Raw genomic sequence first — 15,100 nt, 5'->3', positions numbered from 1 at the left:
TTGCCAATAAAATAAATAAAGATACAATTTTCAGTGAACAAGTAAGATAATTGGACATTTTCCTGTGGAAGTGGATTTTTTTTCCCTATTGGAAGATGTCATATTTTAAATGGTTTTCTCTTAATTATGCTAATTTAATATAAAATTGTATTATATACTAAAAAAGTAAAATGAAATAATTTCTTTTTAAGTCCAACTATTGGATCAAAATGAAAGCCAGTTTTTTTACTAACTTAACACAGAATTATGAGGCTTTTTTTTTTTTTTTTTTTTTTTAATTGAATTTTACAACAAAAGAATATTTGAACCATGAAACTCCTACCCTCAAGTGAAAAATATAATTTGCTATGTAATTCTTGGGAGCAATGACAGCACCTAAAAGATTCCCTGTGAAAGTATGAGGTCTTTGCTGTGTCCCTGGAGTCATCCCATTGGCATTTGCTAGATTTGTGATGATGCAGTAAAAGGTACAGGAAATCTGCTGAGGACTGCAAGGCTTGGTGCTGGAAAAACATGGAGCATAGAAAGAGTTCATATTTATTATTTTACACGATAGAAAAGTTACTCAAGAATGTTCAAATTATTAGCATGCATAGAACTAGAAAAAATAGTGAGCAGATTCTTACCTTTTTTCTTACAAAAATGAAATGTTAGCATCTGTATTTTGTCACTCTGATATACATGTGGTACATTTGCAAGAGTAGATAAGCAGAAACCTGGTGAGGTGGGCACGTACACTGAAGAAGGTCCTCCAGTTTTCCTGGGTGATTTTGCTGGAAATTTGCCCCAAAATGAAGTACAAGGGGTTCTGCAGAAATGGTGGTTCATGTTTTGGTACCTTGCTGACTTCTCACTTAACTGGGTTTCTGTTTGGAAGGAGAAGGCTACAAACCATGCTGATGTGATCTCCAAAGATGCCTTCTGTGCTTTGCTCCTCGCTGGTCCGTTCAGAAGAGGACCCAACAGCACAGTTTGGGTGGGACTCAGAAGCAGTGTGTTTCAAGAGAGGAGGGAACAAAAGGATGCAGCATCTGGGATCAAGCTGATGCCCTGTCTGACTCCTGTGAGGAGACAGAAATGTGAAAGCTGACCTCCACCTACCAGCTCTCTTACAGCTGCACAAAGATGCTGGTAAGGAAAATGCCTCCATAGGAGACAGAAAGCTGGGCAGGCAGTGATGGGGGCAGTGGGCTGCCCTTCATGCCTCGGGGTGCGCCAGGCTCCATTATGCACTTGCATGTCTCCCTCCAAATTGGCACCATCTGGCCCACCACCTGAATGGCTTTTTTTTTTTCTTTTTTTTTTCTTTTTTTTTTTTTTTTCCCTGCACAGCCTCTCACATGGTTTGCCAGCTTGGATTTGTGATTTGGAGAGGGGCTGAAAAGGTGGTGAGATTTGCCACAAAATATTATTATTATTATTAGATTTATTATAATTATGTTTGCATAAGCAGTGCCACTGACAGGACTTTTCTTTAGGATTTAATTGATCTCTGCACCTTTTTGGAAACCTGTGTTGCTTATTGAAAGGAACTCCCTAAATCTGTGTTCCTCAGGCTCCGGTCAGGAAGATGTAGAGCACTGTGGTCCTGCTCTGGGAACAAAAACATTGCCTAGCCTAAGGAGACAACCTTAAAAGTATTAAGCAGCATTTTGTCTGCAGTGCTTCTGCAGGGGAGAGAGTGTGGCAGGGCAGGGCTTGGAGGAGGCAGTCCGTGCTGGCTGACTGGTAGTTCAGGCGGTGTGGGACACAGCCAGCATCCTTGGGATCAGCTCTCGCTAACCACCAGCCACTGCCCAGGTAAAAACAGGCTGCAGGGAGTGAGATTCTTTACATACACTGGTAAAACACAGACAGGGAGGACTGTACCATGTTTAATAATGAAACTCTTGAAATATGGAAGTTTTAATAATATTAAATATTAAATAATATAATATATACAACTTCTAAGAGGGAAGCTCAAAAGGGAAAGATTTTTCCTATACTTCTAGATGCTTGTGAGCAGTGAACCCAAGGACAAGGATGTCTGGCTACTGCCTCGCTAATGAAGCTGACAGAGAGCTGGGAGCCATGGAGAGCAGCAGCATCTCCAGGTAGGGACTAGTCACGTGAAGTTTGGGTGACACCTGTGCTCGTATTAAGAGGAGAATTTGCTATTTTGGTTCTACCTAATTACAAGCACACTAAAAAGCAGGAGTGGCACAGCTAAATGGAGTGGGACTGTGGGTCTGTACTGACCAAAAGTTTTGCCACGTCCTGCAGGTCAGCCTGCAGATCTGCCATGGAAGGGCCCTCAGTCTCAGCCTCGTACTTGAAGCTTAACTTCGTTGCAACATCAAGACCTCGATTGCTGCTTCAGCACAACCTGCGTTAAAACTGTATCTTACAGCCCTTTAATGAATGGTGTAACAAATGGGACTAGACATTTACTGCACACCAAAAGTCATTTCGTTCTGTATGCTCTGCTAAAACATGAATGGTACTTGCACATAGCTTCAGACTGACTCAGCCTGACACACACATGGTTTTAAGACATAAACACTGAGGTAATAATTCCAAAGAAACTTAAGGAAAAATGAAAAGGGCTTTTGATCAAGACACTTGAGAATAGATCCTTTTTCTCCCAGAGTGCTTGTCCTGAATTGAAAAGTAGAGGATGGATGGATGGATGGATGGATGGATGGATGGATGGAAGGAATAAGACAAAAGAAATGACTGAAATCACTGGAAGGCTGCCTTTTTTTTTTTTTTTTTTTTTTTTTTTTAACCAAATGAACTGTCTTTTTTCAGAAATAATCAATGACATTTCCCATGAAGTTCAGGGACCACAGCTCTTTGCCTCCTAAAAACTGAAGAAATAATACTAGCCAGTGGCAAGAAAATGCAGTTGATTTATTGTACACCTTTAAAGTGAGTAGCATTTTTTTTTTTCCTACGTACATTAAAAACAGCAGCTTTTTAATTACAGATTGCTTATTTCTAGTAGCCTTAAGATACAATTATTATCTGTCTGAATGAAAAACCACCTGGGCGGCAAAGCTAGAATACAGGCCTGCTGGTTTTGCCCAAACAAGGAAACTCCAGCAACTGCCATGGAAGTTTTAGCTCCATAAATACTGCAAGCACCTACCCTGTGTCTAAGGCATGGTGAATGACACCACAGTTTTTTTCAGCAAACAAAAACCCAATGATTTAGCTTTGGCTGTGTTCACACCTCTTTTCTTTCCAGGAATATTCTGAGTTAGTTAGAATTTGAGTTAGAGAAATGTTTATAGAAACAGTCAAATTAAAACAAATCTTAGAGAAAAGCTGAACATACCCCCCTGTAACACTTGTATCCATGTTTTTGGGTGGCAGACACCATACCAGGTGACCTGCATGTCCAAGCAAAGCTAAACAAAGCTCCTTGAATTTCAACTATCCAATGCCAGTAGTAACTGCTTTGCAAATGAGCTGCAGATCAAGAATTCCTCCAGGAATAAACTCTCTGGCAAGTAAATATTTGGCAAGTATCCTCAAATAGTGAATAAATCTTGGAGATACTGCAATCTACTTGCAGGCAACTTGTTAACACAAGAAGAGATGGAATTTGTCAAAGATATCTTTGCCCAGGAGCAACAGGCTTATGGGCTAATAGAAATTAATTTTCCATCTCTAACACTGGGCACTACTTCTGCCTGGTATCACAGCCCTTGACACTTTTTTGGCGTGTGATGTTGAAAATGGCCAGTCACAATTAATTCACTTCTACATTCACAGGTTAGCCGTGGGGGGGTGGGGGTAGAAACGCTTCCTTTTAGAGTGACTTTGCCACTCTGCCAGCCCTGCACAAGGCTTTGAAACCTTCTGTAAAACCCCACAGCAGTCCAGGTGCGAGGTGAGACACCCCGTGCATGACCTCCAGACATGGCTGGGGCAGGGGAAGCTGCCTTCAGTGGTGGTAACCTCACCACCGCATGCTCTGCCTGCATTGCCAAGCCTTCAGAGTTTTGTGGTAGTAAAAAGCCTGGTATGGATGATGGTACTGTAAGGAGGTGATGCTGTTCTGCTCCCTCTGCAGTACACCTTGCCAGTGGAGAGCCTGCTGCCAAGGTGCTCCCAGGGTCTTCAACAGGAACAGGTCAGGTGAATCATTTCCAGCGCTTTCCCACCCAAATGCTCAGCTGGGGTGGGTCACCAGGAGCAGGTGACAGCAATGTCTCATGCCTGGCAGTTGTGCTAGCATAGCACTGAGTGGAGCACCTGGATAAGAGCACCTGTAGGGGGTACTACAGGAAAAAATGCCTGATATATTTGCCTTATTTTACAAGACACTTGACCATAGAAGTGACTTTGGAAATACCTGATTGTGCATATGCATGTGTTGACCAAGCATGGCAATCTGGTGTTGTATAAAGCTTTCTCTAACATGACTGCAGGATGGCTGTATCACATGCAAACAAGGAAGCCCTGAATACATTATGCAAGCCAGTTCTGTGGAAAAACAATTCCAGGAGTAATTTACGTGGCTTTAGCACATTTGTTTGGGACTATTTCAAAAAGAACTTCACTCACTGCAGCCAGGTACATTAGTTTCCATGAGGACTAGTGTACAGTGTATTGAGGGTGTCGTGCATGTCACATAGAATTATTTTTCTGAGCCTACAGATGTTACAGCTTGGAGGTCTTTGACAATCTGCTCTTCCTGGTCCGGGCACAACTGCTAATTCGTCTTGCAGTGCTGGACACGGCCCCTTTCAGACAGGACTCTGCTCCCCTTTTCATCTCCTGCGACAGCATTGAACATGTGCCCAACAGGAAAGCTGGAATGGGTTTGGCATTGACTCTGCCTTCACTTGGCACTCTTGCTAGAGTAAATTTGCAACTGAAATTCCAAATTTGGCAAGAAAAGGAGGAACCATTTTCCTGGCAGCCCTCCATAGGTACTGAGGAGTGTGGACTGGGGGAGGTAAGCCACAGAGCAGATGGCAGTGTAGGATGGAGGTAGGCAAAGTGGTCAAAGATGGCAATCCATAGATTTAGCAAAATGTGTTACACCACAACATGTGTGACACATGGGTGCAGTTTGCCATGGGGAACAAGCACAATGCTAGGGTGCTACCTCACTTGCAGAAATGATGAGGTAACTGTGCCGTATGGACTAGCACAGCCCTTCTGTCCCGCATTGTTATGTTTTTCTTGACTGATCTTTTCAACAAAGAGAAGGGCAGCAAAGCTGATAGCAATCTTTGAGAAACTGGCATATGAAAAGAGCCTCACTCAGATTTATAGTCTGAGGTGGGGAAAAGACTGAAAAGACAAGAGTCCACAAGTGACTACACTGACAGTCCACAAATATCTGTGCTGTGCCATGATGCAGGATGGGAGTGGATGGTGGTGCAAGGAACAATAGGCTCAAGACAGCGCAAAAAATACATTACGGGAACTACTTGGGGAAAAAATCTACAGTGCTGAACACCTTTGCTATTGGTGGCCTACAGATGGCTCTCACTGTTTTTAAACTCACTCAGAGATGGCTCTTTGTGTTTTAGATCAGAGGTTTCAGTTTTATCCTTGCAGTAAGAATGTTTCAAGTATGGAAAAATGTGTTCTTGAGGGCATCTTTTGAGGTCCCATCCCTGGAGATTTCAGTGGCATGGTACATAAAGCAACCTCGGTGAATATTCAGTAGAGAAAATCCTGCTGATTACACAGAGCAATGCAAGATTAGCTGCCAGGTCCTTTATTATCTATGACTCCATGACTATTGGTAGTGAAGGGAGTTCTTACACAAAAGCCTTTACTGGTTTTATTTATGGCAAGGCTGCTTCCAGGAAGGGGAAATCCATCATGTCAGAGATGAATGCAAACACAGAGCTTTCTCCCTTGCCCTCTCTTCCCTTTTGGACTGTCCTGTCATCTGTCATGGAGCCTGTGGTGCTCTGCATATACTCTGCCACTTGATTTGCTTAAGACTCCCCAGAAACAAAGAAACACCAAGGGCAGAATCAACTTAATATAGTAACACGGCTGTTTTCTGGGAACCGATGGCTTGGTTAGAAGAGAAAGTCGGGGAGGGAAGGGTAAGCCAGGCAGCAGGGAGCCAGCAGGAGGATGTTGGTCTGGCTCCCTTTACCTGCAGCCAGGGCACATCGTTTCTGTGACCCATAAGAGACCTCAAATTGCTGGCAGATGAATCAAAAGGTCACTCCCACACCACTACTACAGCAATGCAAAATTACTGCTGCATTCATCAGGTAAATAACACCAAGGGTGAGAGAAAGCCCACATAACCGATGTCATTTTCAATTTGGTGAAGCTCCCCCTGGGCTGCTCTCTCAAGTAAAGGACTGCAGAGGGCTGCTAAGCCCTGCACGGTGTTGGCCATGTGTTGCAGGGTGGGAGGCAAGGCGCAGTGGGGAACTTCAGCATCACAGCAGAGTGGCTCGGTGTCCAGCTTTGGGGCTGGGTAGCTCAGGGGAAGAGCCCCGCAGAAGCTCAGGAGTTTGGCCACAGGAAGGGGCCTGCAGTTTGCAGGTGGCCCACAGCAGATGATCTGTCATGCTGAACAAAGAGCTTTTTTTTTTTTTTTTTTTTTTTTTTTTTTTTTTTTTTTTTCCCTCCATGTGTTATCTGTGCCTGTGTACGAGCAGGGCTGGCTGAGGGGCCTTAAGGCAAGCTTTCTCTAGGCTGAAGAAAGCTCTAGTTAGCTTAAATTAGCCAGTGCATGCCCAAAACCTGTCTGTGTCCCAGCATGGAGGATCTAACATCTGGTATCAGCCATTGCTTGCTGCTGGCTGTACAGACAAACGTGCAGCTGCAGAAATGTCCCGGAGGTGGCAGAAGGGCAGTCCTGGACACAGCCAGCAGGCTTTGCCAAGGTGCTCCCAGTGCCCGTGCTCAGGACATGCCCGTCCTGCTGAGAGGTCGGGCCGCCCTTTGGCTTTGAGACTGGGACAAAGAAGGGGTGGGTCCAAGCCCACGTATTCATCACCCTCCGCCTGTTTTTTTTAATTGCAGAGCAGGTACAGAGCTCAGCCAGCTCCAGCGGGGAAAGCTCGATCTGGCAGCCCCTTTAGGAGCTGCACAGACCAGCCTAAGAGAGGGCCAGAGAAAACATGAGTGGCGAGGCAAAAAGGCAGCTGGGCACCACAGGAGTTGAAGCAGTCACCACAGGTGCCTCGGGAAGGGTTAAACAGCCTGACGGTGCTCTGGGCAGTGTGGCGGCAGCACCGCAGGCTCGTGCTCGCTCCCCGCCACGGGCGCAGCTGCGGCCCGGCACCAGCCAGCTGGCTGCCTGCCCTGCCCAGAAGTGTCCAAAGTCTAAATCCTGAGCGGCTGCCATGCCTGCGCAAGGCCAAAAATACTCGGTGGCAGTGACACGTCCCCACTGTGCTGGGAGGTCATGCAAGGGGATGCGTTTTCCCACCTCCCTGGCCTGGGCTGTTTTGCCTGTAGCAGGGACCCACAGAGCCCGTCCGGCCTCTGGGATCTCACCTTCCTGCACCCTGGTGCTCCTCCTGCAGCAGGCTCCATCCCCACCACCCCGTCGGACACCCCCCAGGGGCCTGGTGCCAGTGAGCCTGCTGTGCTGGGCAAGTCCCCGAGGCCTGAACCCAGTGTCCAGGCCCAGATGCCTTCAGTCGCACACAGCACGTGGGTCAGGGGCCCTTCAGAGGTCTTTCCTTGTAGAGAAATGTCTCGCAGTGCCTTGTTTCTACGTGTTTGGCCCCAAATGACCTCAGAACGGCACAGCCGGGCATTTCAGAATCCCAAATGCTTTTAGGAGAAATGATGTGCCGTGTAAATCATCGTTTGAATTTTTTTTATCTGGTGTGCTTTATCCCATGTGGCACCAGGCTGACACTGAGTATGACAAGAATCAGACCCCAGCAGCACGGGGCTGTGAAGCTATGCGGCACGCAGGAACAACCTGCATGCAGATGGACGTGAGACATCTTGACAAGGATCCAAAAGGGACCGATCACTCCTGACATCCCAGCCCAGCCAAGGATTTCCTAGTGCAGCCATGGAAAGAGCAGGCCCGGTCTCTGCCTCCCACTGTTTAGGGAAAGGACGGCATGGTTTAAGTCACCAAAGACAAGAGATGGAAGCTCAGTGGCATGTCTCTGATAGACAGCAATAGTCAGGGGTCAACACAATTGCCCACAGAGAGTTGTTTTCTGCCACACGAGGTGTTCCAGGATATCTCTCTGGTCCTCCAGGCAGGATGCACTGGTAAATCCAATGACATCACTGTCAGCCTTGTGTGGATGGCTTGGGCACCTCCGACCATCTCCAACAGCATTAGACTCCTTTGCCTGCAACACATTTGAGCCCCGAGCCTGCAAGTTGCTCCCTAAATTCTGCCCACCAACTTCCTCCCTCCATGCAGGGTGAATCCACAGCTTCCTACTGCAAATGCAAGAGGGCAGCCACACTGACACTTGTGGCAATAGCTATAAATTCACATTAAAAGGCTGTGAGTAATAGCATTGCTGTCTACGGCAGCCTTTTCAAAAGCTTGTTTTCAAATGCTCAGCAGCAGGATTAGAAGGTTGCTGGCTCTTAGTGGTGAGCTTTGCAGATGTTAGGGGCTGGCAAAGCAAAATCTGTATCACATGAAAAAGTTGATCAGGTCTGACTCTCTCCTGCTGTGAGATTACTTTTCTCACTACAAAGCATTTCTCCTCACCAGTAAGTTCAAAGTACATATGGGCATGAAGATAGTGTATTGTTCAACAGCTCGCCGTTCTGCTGTGCAGCTGCCTCACTTGTTCTCCATCTCAGGTTATAAACAGTGCTGAGAAGCTGCAAAATTGCTCACAGCTTAAGCTATGAAATCATGATAACCCAGCCTATCTTACCCTACTGTGAGCTCTACTTTAATAATCCTACTTAATCATTAAACCATAATAACAGCAAGCCAAGGAGTTGGAGGAAAAAGCCAAGCCAAGGCATATCAGAGCACCGCTCAAAATCTGAACTGAGCTCCATCAGCTCTAGACAGAGGAAGCCATATCAAGGGACAGCAAAGCTGTTGTGTGAGGGGTTGGAAAGACATGCCACAAAATCCATATCTGTTGGGACCGGCTGAAGGAGCCAGAGCCAGCTGTGAGCTGCTCCCACTATTCATAATTTGCAGTGGTGCCCTATTTACATCCCCTCCCCAGGAGACCAGCTCGTTATCTAGCACACACACTCCAGTCAGGCTTCACTATTTGACATAGATGCTTTGGCTCAAACCTTATGCCTGATTATTATTGAGTATAGCAGTGGTTGCTGCTTTTTTTCCAGCAGGCTTTACTCTTTTCTGAAGGGTACAAAGACAGCACATGGACACACCTGCTCTTTGCCCACTGTGCTACATGTTGTCTTAACAGCAGACTGATTTTTTCTAATGACATTTCACAAAGAGATGATGTTTAAGAAAAAAAAAAAGGAAAAGCAGGAAAGGCGATAAGAAATAAAACCTGCCTCAGTCACCCAGCTGGAGACACACTGAGAACAGGTCCCACGGGTGCATACAGGACTCACGCTGATTCCAGCAGGATTATTCACATGCGTATGCGTGCATGACAGACAGAACAGATTTGGGCCTCATTGCTTTGACTTTTCCAGGATGCTCAATTTATTTGTGCATTTCAGGAAACAGGCCAGTACAATCAGATGTCCTGTACCTGGGTTCCCCTTACCCCACCCCAAAACAGAAAGAGTTGTAGGCTGAAAGCACCACCCATGCCAGAAGATGACAGAGCCAAATCCTTCCCAAGGCAAAGGACCCACTGAAATTGCTGGGGTGTCACCTGAGTAAGGACCAACCGAAGAACTTTGCCACCGTCTTTGACAATTTGGCCAAAGAGACAATTAGTTGATTTCATATTTTCAGACCAAAATAATAGACTGGATGGGGGAACTTTCTTGCCTCAGCTTCCTTGAAAGCAGGGACTGATAGGCTCCGTATTGCCAAGATCGTTCCAGGATTTTGGTTACTCTGCAGAAAACAGACCCATTATTTGTGGTCCAAAATGGGGCACATTTTGCCTTCATTGTCTTTCTACCATGTCTTGTAGGATTTGACTGCAGCATGGAAGCATCCTGATAGAGCTGTACAGTGCATCGTGTTGCTGTTACTGTAGTAACTTATTACTAGAACACCTCGTGTTATCTTTATTGCTGCAGTACCTGGTACAGATGTACCACAGTTTGTCCACACATGCTGATACTACTGCCTTATTCCCCAAACTAATTTACTGCAGCGCCCTGTTGTCTTATTGCTGCATTATCAAAATGCTACTTCACTGCAGTGGCCTGTGTTACCTTATTGCTACATTTATCCTGGTATTATGTCAGCTTACTGTGACTTTTTATGGCTGCCCTGCTACCATTTTATTACAGTACTCTATGGGATCTTTGCACTGAGTTATACTGAGAGTATATTAATCCATTTGCCTTAGCCTTGCACTGCACTGACTTGTCGAACCTTCCTTGTGCTCGTCCCAGTGCTGATCCACCACAGTAGCTATGAATGCTCTGGATACTCCATTATCCAAATGGCAGTGCACAGCCATATTTCACAGCCATAGCCCTGCAAGCATGGGACACCTGGTGGCTAGCTTTCACAGCGTGAAGATTGTAAAAGCTTTCCAGTTCTGCCTTTCCTTGAAACAATGCCATTTAGAACACAAATAGAGGTGGAAAGCTGATTTCCTAACTCATCTTCTGGGTGATGAGGTAGTTGGAAGACATGGGATGCTTATAAAGCAGCAGGTTACTGCTTGCAGCACTCAGTGGGGTACTAGCGAGTGTGCAAGAAAAGCATCACTTGCAATAAGCAATGTCATTAAAAAGCAATAATTCAAGGATGCAGTTCATGTGGAAGTCATTACATGTTCGTATCGTCATATGTGAAGTAAAAGACAGGTGAAGAGCAGTTCATATGCGCTCCCAGGAGGAGACCTTGTCTACTCTCATGATGTTTGTTTTAGAGAAATTTGGTCAGGAAACAAGGAGGGGAGCTTTCCTGTTTCCAGAGCATAGTGAGCTCTGTCTGCTCGGCTCGCCATTGCGGAGCAGATTAGCTTGCACGAGTGTGCATTTAGATGTCAAGCTGTTCAGCAGCCAGGCCCCCTGATATACGCCCATATGCATGCTCTCTGTGTCCTAGAAGCTCCCTCCATGCTCTCAACTGTTCAAACACAGCCTGTTCCCTGTGGGCAAAACACTGCGGCAGCTGACACGACTGTCCTGCAGGAGCAGAGAGGGGAAAGGAGCCGGGTACTTTGCTCGCAGGGCAGCAGCACGTCTCTGGGTCAAAGCCTGGTGCTGCTGCTCCCTGAACAGGCCGGGACCCCGCTCCCATCTGTCCCGCTGCTGTATGCAGCTTGCACAGCACAGTGGGGCCGGCAGCCCTCAGCCCTGCCTGTGTGCAGGTGACCCTCTGCTCCCCAGCGCTGCTCCTCACTACGTGCCAGGTTCATGCTTTACGTGTACTTCCTGCTTGGGATTGCTCTGCAGACCGGTTTGGGGGTTCACAAGAAAGACCTCCCATGAGAGGAACTGGGGGAGTGCCCTGGCCCAGAGTTGCTTGGGGTGTGAGCAGTTGATGGCCTACAGACCTCCAGCAACGCGTGGCAATGGGGGGCTTAGCACTGACAGCGCTATGATCTGCGGGCTCTGAGCAGAGCCAGCCTTTGGCTGTTCTTCGGGATGACAAAAGGGGGCATGTGTGAATGTGCTTGGATGGACAACTGGGCCTGTTGCACAAAGCCCTGCTATTGCCAGAGGGGAACCTGTGGCTGGGTGGTCAACAGAGAACAAACGGGTCCTGCCAGGACAGCTGAGTGACCACTTGGAAGGAACCAAATGTGCCCTTCAGAGGCAGGACACCACCTGAACATACAGCCACAGCCACAATGGTTCTGCAGTCCTGAAGCTCGCTTGTTTGCCGATGAATTAGGCCTGAAGACCTCAGAAAACAAGCTGATTATGGGAATTAGGGGAGTGTAAAGAACAAATATCATACTCAGTACTCTACTTTATAGTCATGCAGGTGTGGAAACTCCTATGGACCTTAGGTAAAATTGTTAACAGGAGCTGTCCGGGAAAAATAACTGAGGTATCAAAATGAGAAATTTCATGGGTAAAGAGGGAAAGTCCTTTTACTGACAGAAACTATGCTGGCCTGATTTTGTGCATACATAGGCCTTGAATGTTAGGATAATACTTGCCTCAGAAGTGTATATTGTTGGTAGCCAGCTGTCTACTTAGCGAGATAGATAATTTTGCCTAGATAGGAATGCAGACTTGTAGCCATATAGCAATTTCTACCACCTGCACAAAAAGCCAGCTTGGCTTGGCATGAGTGAAGAAGACCAAGTGCCTATTTTCACGTACACTTCAGATCTGAACAGCTTGTAAAATATAGGAGGTTTTGTGGCACTAAGTCAACTGAGTCTTGAAAATTTTGTATATAGGCAATAGACAGTATATGAATGCAGTCCATTTTCCATATCTGCAGCTAGTATAACGTGGGTTTTAGCATTAAACAAGTCACTTCAGTTCTGTGCTTATCCCGACCTCCATAATCCCAGTGATTTGACACAAGCTATTGGGTCACCTCTTGCAGTTGTATTCATGGGCTCTACCTCAGATGGGAGCTCATTTCCTCGAGCGGTGTGAGTTTGCTCTTACAGCGGTGCTCCTCAGCTGGGTCAGTTACCTGAGGGTGGCAGCTCAGCTGGGGGTGCTGCTGCTCAGGAGGGTTAGCTGGCACCCAGTGCCTGCTCAGTCACAAGCTGCTTCTGCCAAGCCCATATCCATCAGTTCTGTCCTTGCTGTGGACTGAATTTCGCTCTCGATTACACCTGCCCACAGCGGAGTTACGTTTCCCTGTATATGCATGAACAGCTTTTGGCTCTCTGATTAGAGCTGGATTTTCCTCTAAGTGGTTCAACTCTACGTACTCGCAGTAAAACTTGAACATCCATCATTGAATAAGTATGCAAAACCTTAAATAAATAGAAAACCAAATACAATATAAAACAACTCACTTTTAAATACCGCATGTGTGTGTTTGTGTGTTTGTGCATAAGTGCATTATACATCTAAAACATGACTCCGAGCATCAGGCAGAGTCTGATCACACTTGCACTAAATGTACATGCAGAGCAATCCCGCCGATGTCAGAGGCTTTGCACCAAAATCAGTCTGACTCAGTAGGGCAGGTCCTCAGGTGGTGAAAGCCACTCATGCTCTCCTGCCTTCAGCTGAGGATCTGGCCATCATCTTTGGACATGCTACATGCCATTGGAAGGACAGCAAGTGACAAACTTGAGTAGTGCCTTTCTTTCTTGTTATTTTAGAGGAGGAGAGACATAGGAAAGAAAAAACAAAGCTGAAGTCAATGAATCTGCAGGAGAAATGCATTTGATACTTCGTGGAAAGGAGAAGGAGCTTCCAGCACATATTTTACTGGATCCAGATGGCCACAAGAAAGGGAGCAAATGGGATTGCAGTGGCATCTATTACAGCTGTGTCTGTGCCAGGGAGAGAAGTGGTGAAGGAAAAACACAGATCTCTCTCAGCTCTTCTTCCTCCAAGCTGCAGTTGGGTCTGTTTCCTTACATAACAAGACACTGTGCACTTGTCTTGTTGCCTCCTGTGTGCAGCGGCACGTGCTCCCCCAGAACCAGGAAGGCCCCCAAGTACCCGTGCTGAGCTCAGTGTCCTTGCCAGGCTGTACAGGTAAGAAAGTGCCGATGTAAATGGTGACGAGCGGGCTCTCCCCCTGCAAATTGCTCCCTGCTCCTGCTCGCGCTCTCCCCTGCAGCACCCCGCTCTCCCCGAAACGCTGCGGCTCTGGCGGGGTGGCCGTCGGCGGCTGTCAGGAGGACTGCATCAGGCCCGTCAGGCGCTTGCTCGCCAGAGACTTTCCCTGCAGGAAGGGACAGACAGACAGTCAGAAGAGGCTTGGAGTGTGAGTGAAGCTGCCGCCACAGGATGGGGGCTGTGGAATGGTCTGGCTGCAAGTGAGGGCATTTTGGGTACTGCATTTTTGCCCTTTGATTTGGCAAGGTGCACTGCGGCTAGTGATGTGCTAGCTGTCCTCAGTCACTGCTGGTCTACCACATCCACGCTCCCTGCCTTCCCTGTACTCTCCTCCAAGCCATCAGGCAGGTGCATGGCCCTGGCAGCCTTGCCTGTGCGCTGGTGGCATCTGCAGGAGCTTTTCCCTGGCTGGTTGGGGCGAAGGACCAAGGGCCACACAGGGAGAAGGTCACCTCTGGGCCTCAATTCCTGCACTGGCTGAGGCCACGCAGCCCCTGCAAGGAGGCCCCTCAGCAGGTCTCCTCCATTCGCACGCAGGAGGAAGGGAGTGCAGGGGATGCTGATGGCTCTGCAATGGCAGCTACAGCAGTGTAAAGACTTTCCGCGTGCTGCACCAGGTGCTACACAGCTTTCCTCTTGAAAAATGCTGTTTTTCTCAAAAAATTAAAATTCTTGGTTGAAATAGACATCCAGGGTATACCAGAGAGTTGTGCAATACCTAGCAGATCTTAACAACAGATCTAGCAGATCTTAAACAACCTCCTGCATGTTACTCTATGCAGCCAAGATTTCCTTTCAGAGAGTCTTGCTAATTGCTGTCTGAAAGAAAGATCCATGCAAAGAGCAAGACAAACATTATGCAGTGAAATGGAGCATGTGCAAAATGTAGTAAAATTTGAAATGTAAAATTTAGCAAGTAATCTGAAATGATCCTTATTTAAGACATTAGCACTCCAAGAAAAAAAGATCCCTCCTGCTCCCGCCCCTTTGATTTCTCATTCAGGGCTACAGCGGGAGGATGTGGCAGCTCCCTGCAGAAGCCTGAAGTTGCTGCTCAGATGTGTGCCCTTTACCAAGCAATTTGCTTGGCTGCACAAACACACGCAGCCTGATCAGACGGCTTTCTGCTGTGAAAAACAGGGCTGTCACACGGCCATCCCGCCCGGGACAGGAGTGCCACTGCCCTGCTAGCGCTGCTAGGCCGAGGGCCGGCTCCCTCCTGGGCCCAGCTGCCCACACAGCACCGCTGCCATTAAAGGCAGCCTGCTTTCCTTCACTATAAATCAAATTC

General features: G+C 47.2%; 1 protein-coding gene across 5 annotated transcripts in view; it reads right to left on the bottom strand.

The window, feature by feature from the left end:
• Positions 1-2,871: 2,871 nt before the first annotated feature.
• RGS6 (regulator of G protein signaling 6) overlaps positions 2,872-15,100 on the bottom strand; it is a 270,640-nt gene continuing 258,411 nt past the window's right edge. For all 5 annotated transcript variants that reach the window (XM_035329204.1, XM_035329203.1, XM_035329205.1 and 2 more), the window contains one exon: positions 2,872-13,915. In XM_035329204.1, coding sequence (XP_035185095.1) covers positions 13,865-13,915 — 51 coding nt within the window. In that variant the 3' untranslated portion in view covers positions 2,872-13,864. The remainder of the gene's footprint in view (positions 13,916-15,100) is intronic.

The sequence above is a fragment of the Oxyura jamaicensis genome, chromosome 5 (assembly GCF_011077185.1).
Source record: "Oxyura jamaicensis isolate SHBP4307 breed ruddy duck chromosome 5, BPBGC_Ojam_1.0, whole genome shotgun sequence".
NCBI classification, from domain to species: Eukaryota; Metazoa; Chordata; class Aves; order Anseriformes; family Anatidae; genus Oxyura; species Oxyura jamaicensis.
The sequence above is the reverse complement of the archived record's forward strand: the minus strand, read 5'-3'. Positions and strand labels throughout refer to the sequence as shown.